This window comes from Theileria parva, chromosome 1 (genome assembly GCF_000165365.1).
Source record: "Theileria parva strain Muguga chromosome 1, complete sequence, whole genome shotgun sequence".
NCBI classification, from domain to species: domain Eukaryota; phylum Apicomplexa; class Aconoidasida; order Piroplasmida; family Theileriidae; genus Theileria; species Theileria parva.
The window spans coordinates 327,800-355,723 of record NC_007344.1 but is presented as its reverse complement, the minus strand read 5'-3'; the positions used below and the strand labels follow the sequence as shown (position 1 = coordinate 355,723).

At 32.9% G+C, this 27,924-nt stretch overlaps 14 protein-coding genes across 14 annotated transcripts; 7 read left to right on the top strand and 7 right to left on the bottom strand.

Moving 5' to 3' along the window:
* Positions 1–3: 3 nt before the first annotated feature.
* fdx1l (Adrenodoxin-like protein) lies at positions 4–985 on the top strand. Its single transcript, XM_061304935.1, has 4 exons — positions 4–113; positions 257–315; positions 508–637; positions 745–985. The coding sequence occupies exons 1-4, from the start codon at positions 10–12 to the stop codon at positions 857–859; spliced, it is 408 nt and encodes a 135-aa protein (XP_061161513.1). The 5' UTR covers positions 4–9; the 3' UTR covers positions 860–985.
* Positions 941–1,774, bottom strand: TpMuguga_01g00172 (uncharacterized protein). The gene is made up of 5 exons (XM_061304934.1): positions 1,594–1,774; positions 1,433–1,524; positions 1,380–1,401; positions 1,139–1,265; positions 941–1,040 (listed from the first exon to the last, which is right to left on the bottom strand). The coding sequence occupies exons 1-5, from the start codon at positions 1,721–1,723 to the stop codon at positions 944–946; spliced, it is 468 nt and encodes a 155-aa protein (XP_061161512.1). The 5' UTR covers positions 1,724–1,774; the 3' UTR covers positions 941–943.
* A 73-nt stretch (positions 1,775–1,847) lies between these two features.
* BET2 (Geranylgeranyl transferase type-2 subunit beta) lies at positions 1,848–3,319 on the top strand. Its single transcript, XM_760605.2, has 2 exons — positions 1,848–2,811; positions 2,931–3,319. The coding sequence occupies exons 1-2, from the start codon at positions 1,880–1,882 to the stop codon at positions 3,277–3,279; spliced, it is 1,281 nt and encodes a 426-aa protein (XP_765698.1). The 5' UTR covers positions 1,848–1,879; the 3' UTR covers positions 3,280–3,319.
* A 35-nt stretch (positions 3,320–3,354) lies between these two features.
* On the bottom strand, positions 3,355–7,781 carry LAS21 (putative integral membrane protein). Its single transcript, XM_760603.2, has 8 exons — positions 7,426–7,781; positions 7,019–7,319; positions 6,828–6,915; positions 6,597–6,729; positions 6,263–6,479; positions 3,766–6,167; positions 3,577–3,649; positions 3,355–3,487 (listed from the first exon to the last, which is right to left on the bottom strand). The coding sequence occupies exons 1-8, from the start codon at positions 7,746–7,748 to the stop codon at positions 3,386–3,388; spliced, it is 3,639 nt and encodes a 1,212-aa protein (XP_765696.2). The 5' UTR covers positions 7,749–7,781; the 3' UTR covers positions 3,355–3,385.
* A 71-nt stretch (positions 7,782–7,852) lies between these two features.
* TpMuguga_01g00168 (uncharacterized protein) lies at positions 7,853–8,456 on the top strand. The gene is made up of 2 exons (XM_760602.2): positions 7,853–8,156; positions 8,258–8,456. The coding sequence occupies exons 1-2, from the start codon at positions 7,921–7,923 to the stop codon at positions 8,418–8,420; spliced, it is 399 nt and encodes a 132-aa protein (XP_765695.1). The 5' UTR covers positions 7,853–7,920; the 3' UTR covers positions 8,421–8,456.
* A 45-nt stretch (positions 8,457–8,501) lies between these two features.
* Positions 8,502–10,558, top strand: tif225 (putative translation initiation factor eIF-2B subunit epsilon; the record flags this gene model as incomplete). The annotated part of the gene is made up of 3 exons (XM_760601.1): positions 8,502–8,831; positions 8,901–9,022; positions 9,061–10,558. 3 exons carry the CDS (start codon positions 8,502–8,504, stop codon positions 10,556–10,558), a joined length of 1,950 nt encoding a protein of 649 aa, XP_765694.1.
* Positions 10,559–10,798: 240 nt separating this feature from the next.
* Positions 10,799–13,925, top strand: proRS (proline--tRNA ligase; the record flags this gene model as incomplete). The annotated part of the gene is made up of 10 exons (XM_760600.2): positions 10,799–10,861; positions 10,940–11,077; positions 11,140–11,279; positions 11,405–11,708; positions 11,788–11,907; positions 12,020–12,393; positions 12,520–12,699; positions 12,842–13,393; positions 13,636–13,696; positions 13,791–13,925. The coding sequence occupies 10 exons, from the start codon at positions 10,799–10,801 to the stop codon at positions 13,923–13,925; spliced, it is 2,067 nt and encodes a 688-aa protein (XP_765693.2).
* An 87-nt stretch (positions 13,926–14,012) lies between these two features.
* On the bottom strand, positions 14,013–15,972 carry TpMuguga_01g00165 (putative integral membrane protein; the record flags this gene model as incomplete). Its single annotated transcript, XM_061304933.1, has 2 exons — positions 15,600–15,972; positions 14,013–15,377 (listed from the first exon to the last, which is right to left on the bottom strand). The coding sequence occupies exons 1-2, from the start codon at positions 15,807–15,809 to the stop codon at positions 14,013–14,015; spliced, it is 1,575 nt and encodes a 524-aa protein (XP_061161511.1). The 5' UTR covers positions 15,810–15,972.
* A 720-nt stretch (positions 15,973–16,692) lies between these two features.
* TpMuguga_01g00164 (MAC/Perforin domain protein) lies at positions 16,693–21,321 on the top strand (the record flags this gene model as incomplete). Its single annotated transcript, XM_760598.2, has 10 exons — positions 16,693–16,903; positions 17,034–17,219; positions 17,342–17,659; positions 17,773–17,850; positions 17,947–19,112; positions 19,221–20,048; positions 20,171–20,455; positions 20,585–20,782; positions 20,932–21,040; positions 21,135–21,321. The coding sequence occupies 10 exons, from the start codon at positions 16,693–16,695 to the stop codon at positions 21,302–21,304; spliced, it is 3,549 nt and encodes a 1,182-aa protein (XP_765691.1). The 3' UTR covers positions 21,305–21,321.
* Positions 21,322–21,323: 2 nt separating this feature from the next.
* SRP19 (SRP19 family protein) lies at positions 21,324–22,112 on the bottom strand. The gene is made up of 3 exons (XM_760597.2): positions 21,815–22,112; positions 21,512–21,599; positions 21,324–21,481 (listed from the first exon to the last, which is right to left on the bottom strand). Exons 1-3 carry the CDS (start codon positions 21,992–21,994, stop codon positions 21,360–21,362), a joined length of 390 nt encoding a protein of 129 aa, XP_765690.1. The 5' UTR covers positions 21,995–22,112; the 3' UTR covers positions 21,324–21,359.
* TpMuguga_01g00162 (putative integral membrane protein) lies at positions 22,102–23,301 on the bottom strand (the record flags this gene model as incomplete). Its single annotated transcript, XM_061304932.1, has 7 exons — positions 22,102–22,203; positions 22,253–22,296; positions 22,356–22,464; positions 22,600–22,675; positions 22,709–22,759; positions 22,830–22,903; positions 23,070–23,301. 7 exons carry the CDS (start codon positions 23,299–23,301, stop codon positions 22,142–22,144), a joined length of 648 nt encoding a protein of 215 aa, XP_061161510.1. The 3' UTR covers positions 22,102–22,141.
* Position 23,302: 1 nt separating this feature from the next.
* Positions 23,303–25,280, bottom strand: serS (Serine--tRNA ligase; the record flags this gene model as incomplete). Its single annotated transcript, XM_760595.2, has 3 exons — positions 25,015–25,280; positions 23,560–24,981; positions 23,303–23,478 (listed from the first exon to the last, which is right to left on the bottom strand). Exons 1-3 carry the CDS (start codon positions 25,172–25,174, stop codon positions 23,303–23,305), a joined length of 1,758 nt encoding a protein of 585 aa, XP_765688.1. The 5' UTR covers positions 25,175–25,280.
* MPP10 (Mpp10 family protein) lies at positions 25,270–27,284 on the top strand. Its single transcript, XM_760594.2, has one exon. It carries the CDS (start codon positions 25,405–25,407, stop codon positions 27,133–27,135), a length of 1,731 nt encoding a protein of 576 aa, XP_765687.1. The 5' UTR covers positions 25,270–25,404; the 3' UTR covers positions 27,136–27,284.
* Positions 27,164–27,839, bottom strand: TpMuguga_01g00159 (uncharacterized protein). Its single transcript, XM_760593.2, has 5 exons — positions 27,678–27,839; positions 27,578–27,599; positions 27,502–27,540; positions 27,335–27,472; positions 27,164–27,255 (listed from the first exon to the last, which is right to left on the bottom strand). Exons 1-5 carry the CDS (start codon positions 27,794–27,796, stop codon positions 27,184–27,186), a joined length of 390 nt encoding a protein of 129 aa, XP_765686.1. The 5' UTR covers positions 27,797–27,839; the 3' UTR covers positions 27,164–27,183.
* Positions 27,840–27,924: the final 85 nt, after the last annotated feature.

The following is a 27,924-nucleotide window of genomic DNA, read 5'->3' as shown; positions in this document are numbered from 1 at the left end:
ATTTGTATAATGAAATTATTATGTAATATATTTAATAACTCGATAAATAAAATTTTAAGACCTAATTTATACATTTTTCATAAAAACTTTTATAATCATTTTTCAACCCAAAAGTATTCTCACTACTCTTACTAACAATTATATACCAATAATATACTAATACTATTTATATATACTAATAACATTTATATATACTAATAATAATAATTAGTATTAAGATAACGTTTGTACAATATGAGGATGAAATAACAGTTAGTGTGCCAGTTGGTATTTCTATTCTCGAAGCTGCTCATAAACACAATATTGAAATTGAAGGTATTTTTCTAAATCATAATTTTACCCAGACTATTCAGATAACAGTTTTTGTATTAGGATAATTATCCCCAGTTTTACACATTATACTTACACACTTCTTACACATATACACAGCATTAATCATTATTATTGGTATATAGTATAGTTAAGCCCTAACTGGCCTATTAGACAACTTTTTGTAATATGTTTTAGGTGCTTGTGATGGATGTATGGCTTGCTCAACTTGTCATGTAATATTAGAAGAAGATGTTTATGATGCATTACCCGAACCTTCTGAAACTGAACTTGATATGCTTGATTTAGCTCCATGTCTTACTAATACGTATGTCCATTACGGTTATCGTACCACTACTAGTTATATGGTTCTATATATAATATTTACACAGTTGTATATAATCAATGGTTCGTGTAGTGATTATGATTGAATAGGAGTAGATTGGGGTGTCAAGTAATATTAGGAAAAGAACACGATAATATAAGAATAACATTGCCAAGAATTACACGTAATTTTTATGTTGATGGTCACACTCCAACCCCTCACTAATTTAATTTCTCATACTATACTAATACTATGCCAGTTTACTTACTATACTTTATTAGATATAGTATTGTTTTATTGAGTAGGAAATTAAGTTGTAGTTGGATTTACAGCGATGGGATGTGAAACGGGTATAGAATTTGCATAAGTTGCATTCTTTCCAGATAATTTCAATCTTGCTATTCTTCTATTATAATTTATAATTTCCCATAAAAATATATAAATAATTGTGTACTTAAGTATATAGTATAATAATATGTAATAATTTAATAAGTAGTGAGAAACTCTTCAGTTCCTAATTGAGCTTTTAAAGCTTCTAATTTGTTGATTTTCCCTATAATGTCCATTATCATCTCCTCGGGCGATCTCTCTTCTATTTCTGATATTATTCTCTCATATACATCCTCAGTGTCTGTCACAATTTACATAATACTAGTAGTATGGTATAATTTAGCTACTTTCAGTAATATAATTAGTAAATAAAACGAAATAAGCGTTGAGAATTGATAAGTTTTGGGCGTTTTACCTGCGATGATGGATTCATTCTCCTAAAAATAATAAAATATAATAAAGAGTTACCAATGCTGATTCGGCGATTTGGTGTACATTTTCAAGTTCATTTGGTTTAATATATAAATATGGTACTGGTAATTTGTTCACCAATATATCACCTACACACTGTGTGTAGCATTATTTTTAGTAACTTGTATTATTAATTGAAAATAAAGTAAAACTTTTACTTTTAATAGAATTGGTTGTATTTTCAATATTTGAATCATTATTATAATTTATATCAATATTTAACCCATTATTGGTGTGTGATTCAGCAAAATAAACAAAAAGTAAAAAATAACATAACAATTTACACATCTTAATTATTATTTTAACCAATTAATTTACCATATTATTGCTACAATAATATACTACATTGGTATATTACTATGTTGATAGTTCTACACACTATGGTATGGTGTTGTGAGATTCCGTAAAATATTCTAGACTTAACAGTATTATTAATATGGATAAATGAAGGATTTGAATAAATTGCGTGATTACTTGAATAATTTTTTAATTGGTGGAATTAACTTATTTTCAGCTCCAGAAGGCGTAAATAACAATAAATTCAATGGGAAAAAACTATTATTTGAGAAGTCCCTAATTTGTGGTTCTTTTTGGTCAATTTCAGCCCTAACTATTCTTTCTCAGCCGATATCGCAATCAAACCTCAACTCTCTACTTAATATTCTCAACTCTTGTTTCACCAATATTAATACTTTCCCCTATACATCTGTGAATTCTAATAATACCAATATTGTCCCTAATACTAACTCTAATACTACCCATAATGCCACTGGTAATGATACTGAGAACACTTCTGACTCAGTTGACAGTTCTGTAGTTACGACTGAACAATTTGAAGAGGGAGTGAAGGGATTCATGGAATATAACAATAATTTGTATAATAATAATATCCAGAGCACTCTTTACGCTATTGAAATTAACTACTTGCTCCGTAATTTTCCCCTCTACAACCAGTTTCATTCCGGAATTAATCACTCACTGCTGAGTAGTTCAGACTTAATTTCCATAATAAATTACATTAAATCACTTTACAACCCTGATGAAGGTTACTTTTTCAACTCTCTCAACTCCTTTAATACACACTCAAACACTGATTACACTGATGTTAGGAGTACTATGTCTGCTCTTTGCGCCTTTAATTTGACTCATAAGTTACTCAACTTCTCAGAATCTCAAATCACTGATCAACTTAATAAGTCATTTGATTTGGATAGAATTTATAGATTTTTAAGGTCACACTTTAATTCTGATGGCGGAATTTCATTATCTAAAAATGGTCAAAGCCACGTCGCCGGCGCTTTCTGCTCTATTGGATCCCTAGTACTAATCAACAGAATCAACTCTTTATCTCACAATAGAATTCACTTACTCGTCACGTAACTTTTATACTATTAATATAGTTAATAGAGTTAAAAGAGATAATAATTCTATATTATTACTATATGGTTAATATACAGTTGACAACTTTTATCATATTATTAATGTATGGATATAGTTGGTTGTTGGAGCGTATAAGTATAAATGGCGGTATGAATGGTCGTGTTGGGAAATCAAATGATATATGTTACATTTGGTGGAGCTTAGCAACAATGTTCATGTTAGTTAAATACTACAAGAAGAGTGTAAAGTTGTTTAATCAGACAGTCATTGCCAGAATTACAAGGTTTATTGGGGAATCGCAAAATTCAGATGGTGGCTTTTCAGCCAATAAATCCCATGAGAATTCTGACCCTTATCATTCCTTTACAGCTTTACTTGCAACCGCTCTACTCAACCAGTTCCACAATCAATATAATATTCATGAAATCGAACCGCTATTCGCCATTCCAATCAATCCAACTTAATCCCAGAATTACACATTCAACACTTTACTAATGTGCTATACTATATATATTGTTTATTGTATTAAAATGAATATGTATTATAAAACTACATTGAGATATGTTACAGTTAGTAAATGGCTCCAAGTAGGAACAGGAGTAGTTGAGTCACAATCATCGCAGTTGACTTTCCCAACACAAACAACGCCTTAGGAAACGATCGAAACGCTATCTAAACCCATTATTATCACCAATCCACACTTATAGTAATATATGTATACTACTATGTGAAATATGTGTGAATATGGTGTAAAAACTTACGCATGGGACTTGATGTAACTTCATTATTACCACCAACACCGATACCCCCAACGCAGATACCAACAATATATACCTAAAATATCAATAGAATATATTTTATAGGTAATTTAAGGCATAATAACACAAAATAAGAATAATTGGGACCATTTAACTAGGTAAAAATAAGAACAACTGTCTAATGAACCTTACATTGTAATGATGTGTATAATATTTTTTAGTGTGTAAATTTTCTTGGAATCAACCTCATGATCCTGTCCGGTGAATTTAAGGCCTGATTCCATAGAGTCCAAGCGCTCAGTGTCCATTAACACCAAAGGATCAGTAAACTGTAAGTTGTTGAAACTGTAAAATATAAACATCAGAACAATTGAGAAGAGCATGTGGATGGACATGACCTCGAACAGGACAGAAGAGTCGGATATCAGCTGGTGGTAAGTGTTAACGAAAACAAACCCAGTTTGGAAGTTCAAGTTTAAAAAGGTGTCAATGTTTCCTACGGCAAAATAAGCCGCGTCAGCCAGCGACTGCAACAAAAGGGAGTGTGACAGGTGAAATCCACTCGTGGTATTAACTAATATTTTACAGCAATTATAGAGAATAATTAGCGATAGAACTGTCTGAAAGGCCTTTTTCTGCCCACAAATTAGAAGTAACAAATACGATATGTTGAATATACTGTACAAAAGGAAACTACTAAATCGGTAATCTCCAGGCTCAAAAAACTTATTCCTGGGGTTTACCATCATTAATACTGTAGTGACTAAGAATATTATCAGCACTGCCCACGCTAACAAGGTGCTTATAAACAACTTCATATTATATGCGTTGTGTAAATTATGGATAAACTTATCAAGCCCTAACAGTGACCTCTGTGTGGTTAAGCCGTAATTCACTAATATTAGTACGTAGTTGAACGTGAAGACTAGTTTCATCAGTTTAATGGGTTTAAACACTTTCACACACTCTGAAATTGTGTAGTCAAATTTTTCTAAACCTATTTTGTCAGGGCTTGTGAACTTCTTTAAGACCCTCAGTAACATAAGGTAGTACACGGTAAGGGAAATGGCTCCGACCTCAAACAAACCTAGAAAGTACTCCTTCCTCAGCCAGTTAGCTGACGGTAAGTCTGAGGAATAGAAGAACAACCTGTAGTCGTGGAACAGTGACGACAACTTTAAAAACACAAATAACACCACCAAATGTTTAACCACCATTTTACATCGTGGAGTGTTATAATTCTGCAGCAAAAATGGCAAAGTTTCAATTAACATGAAAATCACGAACTCGTGCCTTGAAATCGTGTCATGTGAGTACAGTGCACATTCCGACACGATCACCAACACGAATATGATACCATAGAACACTAATATTATACTCTTGAAGTTAATTTTTCCAATGTTATACATAAATCTACTCAATTCATTCATTCTCGCATCAACATTGCTGCCACTAGTGTTATCCGTAGCATCAGTAGTGTGTTCACTGCTATACTGTGAATTATCTTCAGTGTCTTCTGTATCAGCTATATCCACACTAACGGTGTCACTGCGTAGTCTAATGTAGCTGATGAAGAAAGTCACTAAGTGGATGAGAAATATAACAGTTAGTGTGACCATGAAGAGTATGGAAAAGTGTAGGTATAAATCGAAGTCTTCGATAACAAAAAAGTTAGAAATGAACCTTGTGAAAGTCTGTGACTTCGTAAACAAGGGTTTTATCACTCCCAATGGCCAGACTAATCTGAATTTCACATAATGTAAATCAATTTTCTTATCCAATTTTACTCCAAACACACAACTTACAACTGATGTCAATAGTAAATTCGTTATTAGTTTGAGTAAGATTTTACGGACAAAATCCCTGTTGTTGACTATGAAATAGTGTGAGGCTGCAATTGAGTAAACTAGTATGACAATTGAAACGTATTTGATAATTATTGAAATGTAAAGGTAGTGAAATGTGAACGATCTTGCTGATAATCTTATTATTTCCGCCGATTCCTCAATTATTATTTTACACATTTTGATATATTCATTATACAAATTCCCCTTATTACTACTTATTGTATTATATATTTTACTTTTTAGTTTATTTTCACCGTTTGTTTTCAGACCATCGCTAGTGTTTGTTTTGTTAGCATCGAATAACCTTAAAAGAGTATACAAATTAACCAGTTGTAATCTATTTTTGAAAACTCTGTCAAACATCTTTTGATCAAGTTTAAAGTCTTCGTTCTGTGTCAAAAGGTCTAGAATCCTTAAAATGTGATGTACATTGACGTGGTACAGCTGAACCAGATACTTGTCTGAAAGTCCATAGTCAATGTTGCCATTATTGTCCCTTATCAGTGGGATTGAATTAGGTATCACGGAGCCTACAGAGTGGAATGGAACGGGTACGTTAGTGAGAAATGATGAGGTAGTACAAATATCCTGTGTAAAGTGTCTTTCATACTCGAATGAGAGTTGTGCGTTACCGTTTAAAGCTGAGTGGTGTAAACGGTAGGCCTGGGGTGTCTCAGAGATGGGACAAAAGTCACGCGCAACACTTCGTAATCTCATGTCACTTCTGACCATCAAAAACGTCTCCATCTAAAACATAACTATGTGTCTTGGTATTGTTGATAGTATAAAAACTGTATAACTGAGTAGGTTGTGGCAAAAATCATGTGGTTGTAATGGAATACCTCCTCAAGTGAGTCATCACCGTGTGAACCGGATTCTTTTTGACCATGGTCCCCAAAGAAAAATATCATATAATTCTTGTATTTTTCATACTGGTCCATGAGGTCCTTGACGAATGTGTTGTAGTTGCTCATGATGTTGGACATTTCACGTGTATTACGTCCTCCACAATGCGATAAGTGATCAGCTCCAACCAAGTGTAATATCAATACATCTGATCTACAACATATTAAATTCCGTACTAGCGATATTATACACATAATTGTACATAACCATTAATATTGTAACTGTGAATCTAGTCCCCAGGAGGTATGTACCAGCTCCGTGACTCAGTACCTTGGAATATATTTAGTATAATTATCATAAACCATTTGATCCGCGTTGTAAATATCATTGACTGTATTTTTGTGCTTATTGGTTATATGAACATCAAAAGAACCCGGGGCCAAATCATAACATGTTACATCACCTAAACCACCATCATCCAATACCAACCATAAAAAACTAAATATAACACTCTAAATATATATAATTGTGTAAGAGATGTGTAAAGAAGTGGGAATGAACCTATGAGGTTAGATTTGAGTCCATTGTTGTGAAATTGAAATAGTGAGTGATCTAGCTTTAGGTCAGAAGGCTTGCGATTATCACTTATCTATCACATTATTATACCATTGACAAGGTTAACTACAGTTAATAATACTAGATTGGTATGTAAAACTAAACAAGTAGTAAGAAAATAACTAGTAAAGCGGTACCATTCCAACATTGGCCATATCACCGGACATAATGCCTTTAACAGCATAAATGGTAAGAGTTGGATATGAGGATATTAATTTAAAAAGCCTGATATCGTGTGCAAAATCAAGCCCATCAAAAAGATCATAGAAATTGCTCATTTTATTAGTATAAATGTTGCGAACAGTATGAGAATTTTGGTCGAGTAAAGGGTCCTGGACCACATAATCAAACCTATAAGCGTCCAACAAGTTTAAGCATAGTTTATCCACTGGCGTATATGATAACCATCCAGGGGGTGTGTCCCACTTCGCCACAAATCTATAGTCATACAATTAACCATATTAACTATAGTGTGTTGAGTATGCTAGTGTATATAGTAATATGTAATGGTATGGTAAGAGTGGGATATGTGTGGGATCGATACGATTGATTGGGAACGTTTTGAAAAATATGTTGAAAATTATATCTGTAACTGTCATATTCTTTAAGTAGTCTGCGAGAGCAACGCTCATTTGAGCCACGATAGCGTTTAACTCCTGAGCGGATGGAATCTGCATTGCTAAGGTCAAATTCCCTAAAAAGAACAGGGAATGGAACTACATTTCGGTCTGAAAAGTAAGGAACGAAGAGATTTTTTCCTTCAAAATTTAAATGATATGAGAAGGTTCCGATAAAATCCAAGATAGCGGCGATAAAAACGAAAACCACTAAAATTACAAAAGATGTATTACCATATTTATTAGTCATATTTTACACCATTTTATTAATAAAGAAGTTAATATAACATCTGATTAATGTGTAAAACCCAGCTTTTATTGGGTCGCCTTCACATTTTCAACTCTAGTTCATATATTTACACAATTTATAATTATTTTAAATAAATGGATAGATTTTTATAGTTCTTTGAATACTCGATGATATGTCTTCTTATAGTAGATTTGGTACATTTTTTACAAAATTACCTAGTACTACTAAAATGACACTCTCTCTAATCGGAATCGCAGCTTTATCGCACTTTTTTGGCGATCGCGCCAACAAAAGACTAAAAGAAAATAATCTTAAAAATAATATTAATATTCTCTCTGGTACTAAAGCTGATTGGTCTTGCTTCTACCTGGCCAAACAATATCACGAAGAATGTGATGATCTCAACAGGTTACCCATTGCACCTTCTCATGCCTATTTTAATTATAATACAAATATTTAATAAATATGATAGTAATATAATGGTATGAATGTGTAAAAATATTTTTTAGAGGAAATGAGTACATGGAAGGTTTATGTACTGATTTGGAAACTAAGTTAAATAAGTGTAAAGATGATCTTTACAATGATATTTCTTCGTTTAATTCATATTACATGGAACCTCCGGTTAAACTTATCGACGCTCCTTCTTGGTTTGAAAACAAACACAACTAATTTCTCACAATAATTTTAATTTTCTTATTTTTCACACTATTCCATTTTCATAATAAATTATAATTCATTAATTATATAATTATGGAGGGGATAATATTACATGAGTGTGATACTATAACATTTGAGCCTTTAACTTCTTATGCTGATGTGAAGGATTTGTATATTGGAGATTCCACTATTTTCATGGAATCCCTCACTAATATTTACCATTCTGGCATTAAAAAGGTGTATTTTTTAGTGGAATCATATAAGCTGAATAAATACATGGCCCTAGAAAAAAGTTACAGTATCGGTAAAAGGGACTCACAATTAGTAATAGAAGTAGTTGCCGTAAATGTTACTAAAATGGATGTCGGCCCAGCATTAAGAGAATTTTTCACCACTCACACCAATATACAACAATTTCTACTCGTATTTAATACTTAATTTAACCTTATTTTACTATAATAATATCGTAATAATAGTATAATAATTTTGTAGATGTATAGTAATACTTTGCTGAGTGTTCCGATTTCTGACGCTTTAGAGTTTCATGATAATTTAATGAAGACTAATTCCAAATACACAATGACAATGCTTTACACACAACACAATTCCAAACTGTAACTCATACTCTTAATAATGTTATATAATGTTATAGGTATAGTGATATGGAGAATGATGGAGTGGTAATATCGAATGAAAGGACTGGAGAATTGTTATTGACATCGCAAACGGATTTGATATCTTTTGATTATAACCTTTTTAGCCGAACTGGTTTTAATCCTCTCTCAGTTCGTTATGACCTTCTGGAGTCTTCAGTATATCTCTGCTCCTCACTCATCATTGAAAGTGTTATGGAACAGTTTGACAAAAATCGCATGTCTCAATTAGTAAATGCAATACTCACTGATGAGATTAAAATTTCTGAAATCTACTGTTATACTTTGCAAAATGACGCAGCTTTTCCCGACTTTCCAGCAGCTCTTAAAATCAACTCGCCCAGACTTTATCATACTATTTATATGCAATATATACAGCGGTTTCTAACTAGTCATAGTACTGATAGTAGTATTGATAGTGGTAGTAGTGTTAGGGGTAAGAAAGGAATGGATGATGTAAATAGAGGGATTGGTCCTAGAATAAGTGAAACCTCATATTTTAATAGGGAAAATATAGTAGCCAGTGCATCTAACACTATGATGAACAGTGTTAAGAAAAGTGTTTTAGGACATAATGTGAGAGTTGGCAGTAATGTCACAGTTGTCAATAGTATTGTCTTTGACAATGTTACAATACATAATAATTGTAATATTGTTGACACAATAGTAATGGATAACTGCGTTATTAATGAAGGAGTAAACCTAGTTTCAGGCTCTGTGATTGGGAAAAACTGTGAAATTAGCCCAAAACTGGTAAATAATAGAGGGAAGTCAGTGTTCTGTGCAATGGATCAGACGAAATTCTATGACCTAACTGAGGATTTAGTTGTTGAGGGTGATGGAAAAGTGTTTTTATGGAATTTGGAACCGTTTACAAATGATTTTTCGCTTTATAAAATTGGTGATGATTTCTTTAATCACACCACATTCACAATTGAATTTGATAATCTAACAGACGATTCCACTCACTCAACGGAATTTAGTGGTGATTCAGATGATGATTTTGATAATTTAGATGGCGATTTAGACGAAGATGAACATGAGTTTGAAAATTTGGAGCTGGAAATGATGATAATTGAGAGTTTAGAGGAGCCAAAATTAGTGGAAAATAAGTTATTGGAAATTCGAAGCCTAAGATTAGCACATAATATTACTGAAACTGAAATGACATTTAACACTCATAAATTTGCAATTAAATGGTTAATACAACAGGCTCAAGAAGATGAAATAGAAGAAACGATGGAAAAATCGCAGTTGCAACAATTACTTAACACTTTCAAAACCAAATTGGATAACAATTTGGAAAATAAATTGTTTGAAGAAATATTAAGATTATGTGTAGAAAATGGAAAAGATGAGTTGTATTTTTGTAAATTAATGGAGGCCTTTTATCACTCGGAAGTGCTAAATTTTGAAGAATTCCCAAACTGGGCTAAAATTAAACAGTTCAAGGAACCAAGATTAATATCATTCGCAAATTGGCTGGAAGAAGACTGATCCATTATCAACTTATAACTAATTTAACACCTTATGGCTAATTTTATGTAATAATACAGTTTAATTTTATTTTGGTAAAATTAGATAATTTTTGGCATTTATTTTAATAAATTGTAGTAAAATAACGGAAAATCATCAATTTGTTAGTGGTGTAACACGATATAATAATTGAGTGTTTAAGGAAATATTAGGGAGAAAATTTTTTATTAACTTGAATTTTGTAAAATATTGTATTCCAAAATGTCCGAAACTCAAGTCGATAAACTTTTCAAACTTTTCCATACCCTCGGATTACGCTATAAAGTACTTCCAGAACTTTTTACCATATTTAGTTATATATAACTATAATATTGTATAAGAACTAAATTTAACATTTGATAGGTTATAAAACATCCGAATTTGGTCACGGTTAAGGATATGTTGGAGGAGCCGTCACTGGCTGGATTCCGTGATGACTGTATTCGGAATCTTTTCATGCTTGATTCTTCCAAACGCTATTATCTCATTTCAGCACTTTACGTTTGTTTTATTTGCACTATTTATATGCCATAATATTAGTATGGTATTCTAAAATGTTGTAGGATACCGAGGTGAATTGGAAGGTGTTGCGTAAGAGTTTGAATGTAAATAAGCTACACATGGGCGATGAGAGTGATATGTTAAGTTTGCTTGGTGTTGGAAGGGGTAATTTGACGCCTTTTTCAGCAATGAATGATACAGAGTACTGCGTTACGGAGCTTCCTACTACTGGATTTAGTTATGTCCTCCCGGGGACTTATATTTACATAGTTTTACACATATTTGTACTATTAACTACATTGTTACATAGTAATAATAAATGATTAGGAATAAAGTTCATGTGCTATTTGATATAAGATTGAAGAACAAAGTAGATGTAGTTGCACACCCACTCACCAATGACCAATCAGTGGTCATGAAAATGGAAGATATGTTAAAGTTCCTAACACAAATTAACCATTTTCCAACATTCCTTCCATTAAATGATCTTGACTCTACTACACACGCCACCGATAAGACTGTTAACAGTGTTACAACTGTCAACTCAGTAAACAATGTTAAGAAAGGAGAAGTGAATATTTTGGGAATAACTGTAAAAAAATATGAGAATTTCCCAGAATGGTATTCACAAGTATGTTTCCACCACTATTAAACTCATTCGTAAATAGTTTTACCATGTTAATCTGCAAGGGGAGTAATAAATGTTATAGGTTATAGTTCGTAGTGAGATGATTGAGTATTATGATATTTCTGGTTGTTATATATTTTTACCTGCAAGTTATTTTATCTGGGAAATTTTCAATGAATGGTTCAATAAACAAATTAAACAGGTTAGCTGCTCGCTTTATACAAACTAGTTATATCCTTTGGAAACTTAGACTTACCCAATTCCCCAGTTTTATAGTCTATTTATTCTTTATCTTAGTATTATTATTTGTATAGAGAGGGGTGGATAACTGTTATTTCCCGATGTTCGTAACAAAAGAGAGACTGGAGGCGGAAAAAACACATTTAGAAGGGTTTAGTCCTGAGGTTGCATGGGTGACAAGGAATGGTGATGTTGACTTCCCTGATCCAATAGCAATTCGACCAACATCGGAGACCATCATGTACCCAGAATTCTCAAAATGGATAAGGTCATACCGAGACCTTCCACTTAAACTTAACCAGTGGAATTCTGTAGTTCGCTGGGAGTTTAAACAACCAACGCCATTCATCAGAAGTAGAGAATTCCTCTGGCAAGAAGGACATACTGCACATTCCACCGAAAAAGAAGCACTAGATACTGTTTATGAAATGCTTGATTTATATTCCAAGTACGACACTATCTTTTACCACTCAATTGTGTCCCGCCGATGGGCTAGTTATTTATTATAGTAGTTACATATTATACCCCTAGGGGATAGATAATCATATAATAACCTTATTGATAATGATGATAGATTTTATGAGGAGTATTTAAGTGTCCCAGTAATAAAAGGAGTAAAAAGTGAGAATGAGAAGTTTGCCGGTAGTAAGATGACAACAAGTTTGGAGGCGTTTGTTCCAGCTAATGGTAGAGGTGTTCAGGCTGCAACTTCACATTTATTGGGAACTACTTTCTCAGATATGTTTGATATAAAGTATCCACTACTGTCCTTGCTATCCACAACTCAGTTTTTATCCCCTCTAGGGGACTTACCCTTACCATTTATACCACTTATATATTATTTATCCATTATACCTATCATAGTATTAGTTTATCATAAACTTTAATGTTTGTAGATATGAGGATGAGGAAGGAGAGAAGAGGAAAGTACATCAGACGAGCTGGGGTTTCACTACTCGCAGTATTGGGATAATGATAATGGTTCATGGTGACGATAGAGGACTGGTGGTTCCACCGCGTGTGGCTAAGACCCAGGTAGTAATTGTTCCGATCTTGACGAAAACTGCTGATCAAGTGATTTCTAGGGTCAACGAACTATACAAATTGTTGACTGAGTCAGGTTTTAGAGTAAAACTAGACGATAGACGTGGTTACACACCTGGCTTTAAGTTTAATCACTGGGAACTTAGAGGCGTGCCACTGAGGCTTGAAGTTGGCGCAAAAGATGTTGAAAATAATACTGTACGACTGGTTCGTAGGGATAATTTTGCAAAGGCTGATGTGCCCTTGGAGAATTTGACAACAACTATACAACAACTGCTGGACCAAATTCAAAATACCTTACTAACAAGTGCCAGAGAAAAGATGGAACAAAGTATTGTTAAGGCTTATGATTTTGAAGAGGTTATGGTTGCTTTAAACAACGATAAATTGATCATGGCCCCATGGTACTCCATTTCATTCACGCTATTCCTCCTATCCCCTGGGGAACTTAGTTATCCACTCCAGGGTCTTCCAACTCCACCCTGGGGAACAGTTCTACTTATTTTATTCATATTCTATTTAGTTTACGCCATTTATTCCGTTTTACATATGTTATATGTTATAAAATATTCACTAACTACTTAGTTTAATTACTAACTACTCAGCTTAACCTGTTGTACCCACGTAGGGTTGTAATCGTGTGTAGGTGTGAAGAGCCTGGAACCGAAGATGAAATAAAACAAGAAACACAAAAACGCTCAGAAAACGTATATCACTATAATTACTTCAGTTACATACTAATACTTGCGTAGTTAACTAATATTTGCATTACTCTAGTAACTAGTAGTTATAATGGTGTAGTCGGCAGGTGGGAGAACTGGGGCAATGAAAAGTTTATGCATTCCATTTGATCAGCCAGAAATGCCTGAAGGTACAAAGTGTTTTTGGACAGGAAAGCCAGCTAAAAGATGGACACTTTGGGGAAGATCATATTAACAATAAATCATACTATGTACACATACATAAATACGCATATCAATATACATGTGTATATTACAGTGTGTGCCTATAGTATGATGTGTATCATTGAATAGCATATTGATTGAGCTTGAGTAGGAGGAAATTCATTGTATATACTAACAATATTCTTAGAGTTGTTTTGAATGAAATCCAACCCATGAAATTAAACAGACTGCGAGTCACATCTGCGAGGACGAAAAAGCCCATGCAGTAGAGCTTATGCTTGAAGGTGTTTTCGTGTATTAAAAAGGTTGAAATAGGCACTAAAACTGTTGAATACTCGAAATAAAGCCTGGAAAACACAGGAGGAAGTAATAATAAACACAACTGAGGCAACGTCCTCAACACTGTTAAAAGCACCATAACTGTCTTGTGCTGGCTTAAAGGTTCCAAATACTTTCCCAAAATTATGTTTAAAATTTGTTTAGCTCTGGTAGTAACAGAGGTTAAGGTGGTGTTTAGAGTCGATCTCGAGTCTTTGGAAAAGTAATTATTAATCCCAAAAATGTGAAAAATGAGCCAATTTAGGGTGAATAAGACAAGATTTCTGACTCCAGATAAAGGAGTGCTATTTACTTTAATTCCAGTAATATATATAATACCGCAGTGAACTACAATTGAAATTGTGAAAAAGAGAGCAATGTGAGATAAATAAACATTCAACTGCAGTAATTTGCCCACAAACGGGATCGACTTACAAATTCTTACCACTATTATTATCAAATACAAATCCAAACAGTTGTTTAACTCGTAAAATAATCTTGTATTTGGATTATTATTCATATTTTCCAGACTTTCAGAACTTTCTACAAAGTTATTAGTATTAGCATGTTTTTTTTGTCGTGTCCTTTTTACGTGTTTACTCGTGACAACAGAACCATCCACGCTACCAACACTATCCATACTATTACCAGCAGTATTATTAATGTTTGAATGTGAACGTAGATAAATTGTTAAGGCCCAAATTGGTATGAGAACAGTGTTTAAGAGAGTTAAATAGTGACAAATTGTATTTGTGAATGTCAATAAAATGGATAAATATGTGGTTAGACCTATGATAATTGGCGTGGTATTAACAAAGTGTTTAGTACCGATTCCAACTTTAAAAGACATAATTGATATAACAAACACGAGTGAAGAGTATAAAATTAGTCGAAGTCTGACTGAGACAAGTGAGTTATAGTACAAAAACAGTGAAATGACATAGTGAACAAATAAGTAAAATGACCTGAAAAAGTTAATTGGGCTCTTCCAATTAACATGTTTCAGCGATTTATAGCTGAGGTCGAGCAAATCTTTGAAAAGGTGACCATACCTGAAGAGTAGAATATAAAACACATAAAGCTGCACAAAAACCAGAAAAAACAACCGAAACACTATCCGTAACAAATAATAAAAATATGTATTTGAATCCAGTCCAATCACTTCCTACACCATTTTCCATCATCAAAAATAACTATATTGACTATATACTAATAGTATACTAGTGTATATAAGTGCGTATTTTGGTGTTAACTCGTGACAACAGAGATTATATATCTCAGTATAACTGGTATATAACTCTGTAGAGTACGTTGATGTAACGAGTAAACAGTAAATAATTAGTTAATTAGCAAGAATATTGTTGTTAAAAGTAAACTGGATAGTTACAGATTTGTGAAAGGATTTGAAGGAGTGGTTTAAAGAGTAAAAATTGAGTTGGTCTATTCTTTGGTCAAATCTATCAACTAGAGTGGAGAGGTGATAGAAGGAAGGATTCGAGATGAGTGAGTTGGAGAAGGTATTGGAACAGTAGGAAAGGAGGTACAAAAAAATTGAAAAGGATGTAAAAAAGATAAACTTCCGAAGAAATTTACGCATCGTAAATAAAACAAAATCATTATTAAATAATAGAAATACTATTTAGGGAGAAAATGTGTAGAAAATGTGTAATTTGTGGGAATTTACAGGTCATTAAAATTACTCTTTACACCTTATTTTTTTCTCCGTTTTAATAATTTTATTTTTATTCACACTAATTAATATTTTATTCTATATATAATTATTAATTTAATTAGCTGATTAATATAGTTAATAGTGTTGTGTTACACGATACTAACATTAATATTATTATCAAAATTTTGTAAAATTTTAAAAAAAATATCAAGTAAAATTTATATTTTTAATTTTGAATGTTCGTGTCTTGGTCAGAGTGAAAGGAATTGTCTTAAGAAGAATAAATGCGTACACACATGGCTGTACGTATTTTTATTCTATTCCTTCCAGAGCCTTTTAGGCTCTTAAGAGCTTAATTTTAGCCATTATAGGTGATTTTCCTAGGAAACGTTACTTTATGCACCTTGTGCATGGAAGATTTGCACGGGAATCACACAAAATAACATCAATCTGCTGAATCACTCAATTTTCCGTTTACACATTACTTAAGCTTTTTAACAGCTTTAACTTTATTTACCGGATTTAATTTTATTTTTTTTGATTTAACAATTTACCAGATTTAATCGTTTGGCTCAGTTGACTATGCCAGCGTTATTTGGATGGCATATAATTGGCGTACTCGACCAGAGTTGACCATACCGGACCAAACTCAATATGATAACACATTCACTAGATTTAATTAAATTTTACTAAGCTTTAACAATTTCTGTTTTGTAAAATATTTTAAAGTTACAACATTCAAATTAACAATCGTATAAATCGATTTGTAATATAGTAAAATAATAATAGAGTAAAAGCGAGTTTAAATATGAAACTAACAATAGCTTTTAATATCCTGGTAATAAAAGTATTACTAAAAGTTTGCGAGGCAATACTTTGGGAATCACGTAAGAAGAAGGCTCAGGAACCACCTAAAAGGTCTCTTGGAGACTATTCCGAAGAGAACCTCAGAGAATTTCTAGATGATAAAAGAAAACATAAATTATACAATAAACGATATCTGCCACACCATAAACAAAGTATTATTATATACTTAATTATTTCTAATTACACCCAATACACATTTTACACTATTTACTCATCCCTTACATATTTACACATTTGTCTACTATTAACCCATTTAAATTGTGATATAATGATGATTTATAGATGGAAGACGAGATTCCGCCAGTTTTTTGGAACGCGGATCAAAGGGTAAAAATGACAAGGAAATGGCCCGAATGCGCCAAAAATTAGCTAAAAATAGATTTAAACAAAACCTGCCCATTTATTCTGATCGTCAATCGGACCGTGTTCACAATGAATTCTCCAATAATACCAAAGATTACAATATTGGTATATTTCACCCCTTATTCATCCTTGTTCACTCTTAACTGTGCTTTATTTTACTTCTAGTTTACTCATAATTAGTGATTTTTAATTATATTTGTTAATATAATAGTATAATAATTGAATAGATGGAAAAATCTTGGGCCGTCCTATTCACTATGAGAAACATTATGATGACAAGAAAAATGATTACCATGATGATGAGGACATAGATGAGGAATATGATGAGGAGGAGGAAAAGGAAGATGAATTTAACGAGGACTTTGACAATTATGTGATAGAGGACGACGAAGATTACGAAGATTACGACGATTACGACGATTACGAGGGGTACGAGGATGAGATTCGCAGACGCAAAACACGCAGAGGCAGACCTCACACCAGATCTTACATTCAACTCAGTGATCGCGATCAATCATACGAATCCATTCCACGACCTAGAAAAAGTACCTTAACACAATTAACTATACTAATTACCAACATTCAGATAGTGTTAACGAGTGTAAAATCTTGATAACAAATATAACTAGTGTAAATACAGTACTAATGATTGTTATAGGTACCAGAGGTGGAGGATTATTAAATACTATTATGTCTACTCCTGTTCGACGACACAAAAACCCAATCCATCAATCAAGTAACACATTATAACCATTTTATACCATTATAGCATATTAATTATCCAATAGTATAATAATAGTATATAATATTTAATGTGTATGATATGGTTTAGATGTATCTGATGATGATATATCTCATTTGACGGAAGAAGAACTCACTCAGGATGATCTCCAGAAAACTCACCCAGAACTAGAAAATCCAGAAATTTATAACCTTTTCCCCGCTGATGATGATGAGGAGGATGAAAGTATTAAAATACCTGGACGCGATGGACCTGGACCTAAAGCTCAAGATTTTTCTGAGTCAGTGACTAAAAAATTGGAAGATAAACATAAACAAAAGCAACAGGACCATAGGCGTCGCAACGACGATGACGATGAGGATGACTATAGTCCTATAGAGCCCCCAAAAAATAACCGTAAACATCGGACTGACGATGAGGATGACTATAGTCCTGTAGAGCCCCAAAAAAATAACCATAAACATCGGACTGAAGATGAAGATGACTATAGTCCTGTGGAACACCATAGAAATAGCCCCCTCCATCCTAACCATCCCGATCATCCTAAAAACCGCAAAGCAAACAACCCAAATAACCCTAACCAACAAAAACCACCCCTACATCCTAACCATCCCGATCATCCTAACAACCGCAAAGCAAACAACCCAAATAACCCTAACCAACAAAAACCACCCCTACATCCTAACCATCCCGATCATCCTAACAACCACAGACCGAATAACCCGAATAGGCCTGGAATAGGTAATAATAATGGAAGGCATGATGAACCAGATCCTACAGCTATAGATCAAAAACCATTACGTAGAAAGAAGTTTAAAGACAAGTGGACTGAAGATATGGGTTCTATTAACGTAAATGTAGACACGGAACCATTAAAGAAGATGAAGGGGCTGACTGGAGATTATGATGATGAGATTCCAGATGTTGAAGGGAATTTAAATCGTAATTCTGAACACACACATGAAATTGAAGGTGAAACTGCAAAAAGAGTAACAACCCGAATTGATCCTAGAGATCCACAAATGGACTGGAACAACTCAGGTCTCGCAGCTTCGATGCGTTACTTGGGCTCAGGCTATGATATCATCTTTGGAAATCCACTTGGAGACCCCGTCGTCATGATGGACCAAGGTTACAGAAACCCAGTTATCAGACTCAATTGGGAAGACGAATATCTTAATAAAGATGGTGCTAACTTGAAAGAACCTCGTGGCTCGTGGATCAGACCCGAATATTCATGCAGACAATCTGAAACGGTAATAACACTATTTATTATGCAGATAAGCTAATACTATTAATACTAATATTTATACTACTAATAGTTCTATTTATTATTATATATATTTGAATAATTATTGATGTAGATTGATCATGTGAATACTGTGGATGATTTTAAGAAGGAGTTGTCAGTGGATGCTCAGGCATCTTATGGAATTCCATATTTCTTTTCATTTTCTGCTTCTACCGGTTACAAGAACTTTGTAAAATCAACTGCAACTAACAAAGTGCGTACATACATAACAAAGACATATTGTCTGAGGTATGTTGGAGGAATTGTGGATTATCATTCTCTGGACACTACTGATGAGTTCAAGAAAGCAGTTGAAGCTCTCCCAGATAAGTTTGACTCTCATAGTTGTACTATTGAGACTTTTAAGTCAAATGAAGATGATTCAATATGTGCCGAGACTGTTTTGCCTTGGATGCAATTTATAAAGATGTTTGGTACCCACTTTACTACGATTGTACACTTGGGAGGAAAAATTACACACCAAGTGCAAATCGACAAATCTGATGTTTTGCACATGCAACAAAATGGAATCAATGTTGACGCGGCTGTAAAGGCTTCAATTTCACCGGTCATGGTAGACTCACTTCAAGGCGGATTCGCATCAACATCTGAAAAGGCCTCACTTTCACAATCAAACAATCTCAAATATGATAAACAAGTGTTAGTAATTGGTGGAGACGGATTAGTTGATAGTAAGAATGCTAATAGCCTAAATAATTGGGCTAAAGAATTATATAAGAGGCCTATGCCCATTAAGATTAAGTTGGAATCGATCAAGTCACTTTTGGGTAAAAAAAGGGAATTATTCGATGAAGCTTTAAAGTTTTATTCTGAAACCTATGGTGTTTCTCCTGATGAGATTTATAAAAAATTCGGAAAGGAATTTGGAATCGCTTCTGTGGTACTGCATTACGTAGCTTGCTAACCCCTGCAGGGGCACTCAGTTAATTACACAGTTTATTTATTCTCTTATTTATCTTAAATTAACTAATTTTGTACTATTAATATTATAATGTTGTTTAGATTGAGAAGGGACATCAAATAGTATATAGTGGAAACAAGAGTGGGAGTGCAATATGTCCTAATAAGACAGTGATAATAATGGGATTCTCATTGTCAATTCTAAAGAAGAAGAACATAGTTGGTAAAAACGAGTTCACACTTCATATAACACAATGTCCAGTTGGAGAGGAAAAATGTATAGTTTCAAGTGATAATCCAATGTCTGAATCAAGAATTTGGGCGGTCTGTGGCGAAGATACCATTCCCCTACTCAATCAACAAACTTCTTCAGAAATAGACGAACCAGTATCTTAACATTACCATTATTATACTTAGTTACTCTATTAATATTAGTATCGTTAAATATATCAAACCTCTATCATGTTTAGTTACTCAATTTTAATATTATATAATGTGTTAATATGTCTGTTATAGGCAACTGCAACATGTCCAGTTGGTTATTCAATAGCATATGGATTTGCATTATCGGTACCCAAAGGGAACGTAGCATTGAATACGGATTCGTATGCCTGCAGGTCAGGAACTCAGTCGTGTACTCATGAGTCGACTGACAAAACAGCTACGAATGCTGTTTGGATCGCATGTGTAGAGAATGGAGCACCACAACTTTCGGTATTACATTATTTACGTTACTCATATCCCCGGGATCGTAGTTATACCTTTCAGGGGCCCTTAGCTTTATAGTTAACATTAGTGATACATATTATTAGTCCTATGTTACTAGTATATATTATTTATGGTGGAGTAAATATATGTTATAGGAAATATCGAATCACGTTGTGAGTACGAGTAGTCGTCATTGTTCCAAAAAAACTAAAGATAATGCATATGATGATAACTCTTGTCCAATCAACTCAAAACTTATTGCAGGTTCGTTACTGTCCTTACTATCACTTATTTATCCCTTTGGGGAACTGTTATATACCTAATCTTATTAAACTATCAGTTGATATAATTTATATAGGATGGTCACTGGACTTTTCTGAGGGTGACGAAAACTTTAACAAAATCGACAAATGCTCAAAGGGCACATTTGGTTGCAAAGTCGACCAATTGATGAAAACTGAAAATAAATGCAGATCACACTATTCTTGGATCTCTTGTCTACATGAACAAAAGGCTGATTCTCTCTAATCTCATAACTTCTTATACATCAACTATATACTATATTAAATATATTAGATTGTTATTATCTTCGTTTTTTGTTAGGCTTCTTTTTTGAGGTTGGAGTTGACTGTGCTGTTTGTTTAGGCTGTTGTCTAGTTTTCAACTGCGATATTAAGGTTGCGATTTCACACATTACTTGTTTTTCTGAAAATTTGTAAATTGTTTTAAAATTACTTGTTCTTGTTTTTTCATTAGTTTCAGAATCTCTTAAACATACTCGAACACGACCTGGGACCATCCAATTCCTTGGATATCTCTTCTTCTAATCCATTATTCAATACTATTACCATTAGTGTTATATAAATACGCTCAAAATTTGTTAATTCAGGATAAGAAATTTATCAAAAGAGTTGTATTATAAGAGTAGTGTATAAATAGGTATCACATAGGGGCTAAATTGAGTAAAAATAAGAACAAATCCCACAGAGAGTAACTAATGGATTAAATAGTAGAGTTTGAAGCTCTATAGCGGCATACCTCTTCGACAACGTGTGGAATATTGAGTTTTTCGCAAACGATTTTAATTTCTTCAATAGTTGGTTTAGAAACAGCGACAGATAAATTAATCTTCCTGCCCTGACTGCTAGTACAATCTTTATCAAGATAAGTTGGATATATTATATTCCAATTCGAAGAATCCACTTCAGCCGAATCCATAACACAATGCAACCAACAAATTAACACTCAATAAACCAACATTTGATGGTAATAAAATATAAATATTAAATAATAAATTAATAATCTGTTAATATAATATTAATATAATAATAATATGATTAAAATGTAGTAAAAATATTGAAAATTTTATAGTTCTGGTGTTTTCCCATTGATAACTTGTGATTCACACATCAGTAATAATAATATGCCTAAAATCATATTAGGTTAGTTAAAAGAGGGAAATCAGTAGAATAATACCCATTGTGATGGAAATTGCCTTTTTCTTGGAATGCAACTTCATCCTAAATAAAAATTATGTATATTATACAAATTTAACATAAAGTTAAGGAGTAAAAAGAACCATTGAGGTGATAATTTCAGTTTCGCAAAGAGGTATTCATTTCCCAAAATTCCCAAATACGACATCAACAGTATACTTAATACTCTTTTGGAGGATACGTCACTATTGCCTATACCAATTATTCAAATAGGTATATAATTTAAACTCTTGATAACACTATTAATATATGGTTAATAGTATAAATAACCAAAGAACTAAGTAAGTTTAGATTATTGACGCTGCGGCAAGCACCGTAAAGGAATACTTGAAGCAAAAGTTGAAGCTAATACACCGGAAATTGCAACACCTTGTCTATAATGAGGTATCCAATTAAACCTTCTCTAATCACATTTTAATATTATTATATAGCTTACTTGAACAATTCCACAGCTTAAATAATGCTGTAATCCCGATTGTATTCCAGACTATCCAATTTACAGCAGAGTTTACTATAACTACACTAATAACTGTATAAGAATAGCCAGAGTATGATACAGTAAATGCTAAATATGAACTCATTAAGTGTATTTCCGAAGTTATTATCATTCTTGATAATTCCTTATTCCTATCTAATAAAAATTTAAACTCGGCTAGGGTTAACTATTGCTATACTAGTACCTAATTTAACTTAAGACTATATAACTAATTAATTATCAATTAAGTCCGCCTAATAGGATAAATAAGTGGCGAATAACTAAGATCTGTGCGCGTGAGCAAGAATCGTAACAGTGATACCATCAAAAAAATTCGCTAGGAACCCCCCAGTGAAGAGTAAAATTAAAAAAGAATTTGAAATGATTTTTTGAATTTTAATAACTTTATCTTTGTACCAATTTTGTGGTAAAACTTCGAGCAATCTCTTTTCCAACTCATTTTTAACCTCAGAATCAGCCTTATCCAGTAATAACTTATTACTGGTAGAGTAATACCTGACAAAGTTACGGGTTAAGCTTCTAATTTTCCACATCTCAAATAGTTTCAACTGGATTTTCCAATATTAATGTACTGTTATTAAGATATTGTTGTAACGGTTTTGGTATCTTGACTTGTATTAACCCGTTTTCTCTTTTTATGGTATTATACTCCAACAATGCCGTTATTGTTCTTCCAATTGCTAATCCTGATCCATTTACACTATGAACTCCTACCACACATTATATAACTCAGTGTTGTTGTTATATAACTAATACAATGGTTTGACTATATAAATAATTGTGTCGCATACTGTTAAGAGTATCAGTGGTAATGTTGAGTGGGTTGGTTTGAAAGTCTTTAGTGTTTGAGCAGCTCGAGAGTTCGAGAAAGAAGTTTTTTGAGGGTAGAGGGACTTCGCAGTCGATAGTTTTGGAACAAGTATGGCCAGTTTCCTTAGCACTTAGAAGTACCTGTTGATATGGAAGTTCTAACTGATTTAGCAGAAACTCAATGTGACTGAGCATCAGTGAGTGAGCGTATTCTGAGGAATCTGGTGGACAAAAACAAAGTAGTTCAACTTTTCCGAACTGATGCTGCCTTATTAAACCTCTGGCGTTAGCTCCGTAATCTTGTATTTCTTTCCTAAAACATTCACTATACGCTGTGAAAAATTTGGGCAAACTGTTAGCCTTAAATTTACCGCCCTTGAATAAACCTAATAATGAAACCTCTGAAGTCGGTATTAAATAACCAGTTTCACCATTAAAAACATTACTATCATCAAGTTTATACAAGTTATCCTCAAAATAGGGCAAATGACCAGTTAATTCCAAAGTTGATTTCGTCACAATTAATGGTACAACCACCTCAGTATAATCAAACAACCTGGTCAGAGTATCCAGAAAATAATTAACTAATGCTCTGGAAAGTGTTGCTAAAGGTGTACAATATGATGAAAACCCCTTACCGCTAATACTTACTGCACGTTCTATATACCTTGGACATAACCTGTTAATTACATCAACGTGGTCTAATTTACTCTTTAACACAGCGTTGTTACTGTATTTTGCAGGTTTTAAAACTGTGTTATTATCTGTAACTTCTGGATGCAGAAGGTTTGGAAGCTTTAATCTTAAGGCCGTCAGTTCCTGTTCCACAGTGTTTAACTCACTTTTCAACTCTCTAATTTTATTTCTGGCCCCAATAATTACACTTCTGAGAAGTGAGTTGACACAGTTTTTGATGAAAAATGTCTTTGAGGAATCCGATTTCTCGGCTGTAAGCTTAGAAATTTGATTCAAAATCTCAGTTTTACGCCTAAAAAGCGAGCGGATTTGGATTAGTTCTGACCAATGATCCTCACCCCTCAGTAGAAAATTACTTTGAAAAAGCTCAGGAACTACAGAAATACACTCCAAAGTATACTCAACAGGAAAGTAAACCTCAGGACCCTCAACTTTAGTAATAAAACGATCCTTTAAAGGCAAGTATTCCTTCTCGGTCACACTCTCCTCAACACTAAAATACTTTGATAATAATTTATACTGCTCTGAATCTGTATATAATCCCTCAGTCTTGTTTAATTCTAATGAATCATCCAATAGACTATTATTATTAGTATCAACTTTGTTGATTAACGGTGTGCTCGTGATAACCGGGTTTTCAACAGTGTTAACAGTAGCAGTAGAATTATGTAAAGTTGTGTTATGAAGGTTGTTTAGTGATTTTTTGACTAAAAAGAGTTAGAAGGTTTAATTTGAATTACCTGGTGTGTTATAAAGTTGTAAAGTTAAGTTTGTGTGTTTGAAGGAAGGCCCAAATCTCGTTGGAGCCGAATTAAATAATAATTTATTGTACAAAATAAACGAATCTGTGAAGAAAACAAATTTCAAACAAAGTGTTAACAGTATTAAGCATAAAAACATGATAAAGTGTCACTTCCTCTCCATTTACACCTGCTTTTACACTAACTACTTAAATTAGTCCCATAAAAGTAGTAGTAAAAGTTAGTGTAAAAATTTTATAATTCATTCCGAAACTTGATAAAATAGTGTAAATTTGCAGGATTCCAATTTTATACTTCTTCCAATATTTCACCACCAAATCAGTTTATTATTTCTTTATTATTATTTTTTTGTTATTAATGTAAATTGTTATGGTTGATTTGAGTGATAATAATTTAACTGAGTCTCCTTGGCTGTTATTTACTGATTTATCAGTTTCAAATGAATTTCTCAGAAAAAATTTAAATTTAAATTTATTTCACTTACTTCGTTTGAAATTGTTTAAAAAGTACTTGGCTGAGGAGACTGCCAAGAAAAGATCACGTAAATCCTCGGCAGTTAGGCGTTCTCAGGGCTACTCAAATTCTCATGCCACTAAACTGGTCAACTCAGCCCAAAGTTTAGATTTACAGCAACTTTGGCAATTTATTGCTGGGAATCTTGATTTAAATGTAACATATTTTAGTGATAAAATTGACAAAATTTTACTCAATAATACCTTAACCGTTTGTAAACACTCGAATGACTCCAATAATACCAATAACATTGACAACGCCAATGATACAGTGGATAACACTCCTATCTCACCTCTTGATACTGTAGATAGTGATGATGATTCCAAAAGTTTGGATAATACTTTGGATAACAATGACGTGAATCATTTGGAAGGTAGTGAAAATAATGTCGAGGATGGATTCTTTAAGTTTGAGGATATGGAGAGGTTCGCAGATGAGGATTATATTGAGGATGAGGAATTCGACTACTTTGATTCACTAGGTGAAGAATCTGACGACTCAACACCAGCATGTGATATGATGTACTCAGATTTTTTCGATAACCCATCCACAAATAATATCAATTCCAATATCAATACCAATGCTGATGATATGGATGGTGATACTGAGGGTACTGATGATGAAGATGATGTATATAGAGATGACATCGATTTAACTACTTTATATGATGATGATAATTCACCAAATGTTGATAAAAATTCACTAAATGATAAAAATCCAGTTAATGGAGTGAATAGAGAAAAAAACAGTATAGATAAGATAGAGGAGGAATTGGTGAAGGAGAAGGATTGGTCAATGATGGGTGAGGCTTGGGGTTATTCTCGGCCTAGAAACTCATTACTATCACTAGATTTACAATTACCCTATTACAACTCCACGTTACAAAATACTACTGAGACCACTGATGATGCCGATAACAGTACTGCCACTACTGATAATAACGTTGGAGTGGAAATAATAATAATGGAGAGGATAAAGAGTGGAATATTTGATAATATAGAGTATAAACGTGATTTTCATCCCATAGAAGAGTCTAAACCTGATCCTGCTGAGGAGTTAGACTTTTCAAAGGATAAAAGAGGACTTGGTGAAATATATGAAGACAAATATAAACAACTGTTCTCCTCAAATAATAGTAAATTAGACGCTCAGAAACAACTATTAACACAGATGTTCAGTAAGTTGATGTATAAACTGGACTCACTGTCAAATTGCTCCTTTGTACCTAAGATACCTAAAATTACCACTAACAATGTCTCTACCATATCTGTTGAAACTCCAATCAACGTTATAATATCCGAAAACAACACCAACACAAATAAAAAGGTTGATAGCAATTTGATAAGTGTGAGTACAAATCGTAATAGAAAGAAACGAAAATTCAAGAGTAAGATGAAGAGGTTGGTTAAAAGCGGTAAAATGAGTGCACAAGAAGTGGAAATGTTAAATAAAAAGATGAGAGAAACTAATAAGAAGAGAAGAGAGGAGCTGAAGAATAAAAAATTAACTGGGCTACCTGGTAAAGATATAAAATCAAGAACCAGGATTAACACTACACAATTACTCAGCAACATCACCCAGCAATAATTCACACTAATTGTAGTATAAAAGTTGATTTTTTTGAGGGGGATTAAATTAAATATTAATGTACGGAGAGTCTAAAGTGATGAAGAGGGCTCGTTGTAAATCAACTGAATCGAACCGTTTCTAAAAAAATCAATATTTTATTAAATGAATATTTTAAGTAAACAAACATTTTATCTTAATAAATAATTTAATGAGTTACCAAATGTTTAAGTATAATTATCCTTAGAACAATGTCATTTTTCCAATTGTTGTACATGTCCTTGAGTGTAATTTTATCGTCAGTTGAATACACATCAAGTCTATTTAGAAAAGGCTTTATCTTAACCAAGTCATTTACCTAAAAAAATTCAAAATGGCAAATTTTACCGATTCCATAAGAATTTCATCCATTAAACTTATCATTTTCTATTAAATATTAATTTAATCATAAATGAGTTTTTACCTCATTTTCAGATTCCAAATCTCTATACAATAATTAACACACATTATAAAGCTAGTTTAGCAATAATTAATAGTATTTATAAATAGATAAAATAAGATACTTGAAATTAAAATTTTGATTTGAGTAGTTTTTTAAGTAATTACAAAACAATTTGCGATTGACTTGCAAGGAATTGAAAATAGATTTTATAAATATCCTCTCACTCTCACTCAATTTCATTAATACTTATTCAAAAATTATACTATTACATAAATACCTATGTAAAAAATGTAAAAATTATGAAAAACATGAAATTTAGTCAATGGGCCCAACTCAATTTATAATTCTTTTATTTAATGATTTTTTAA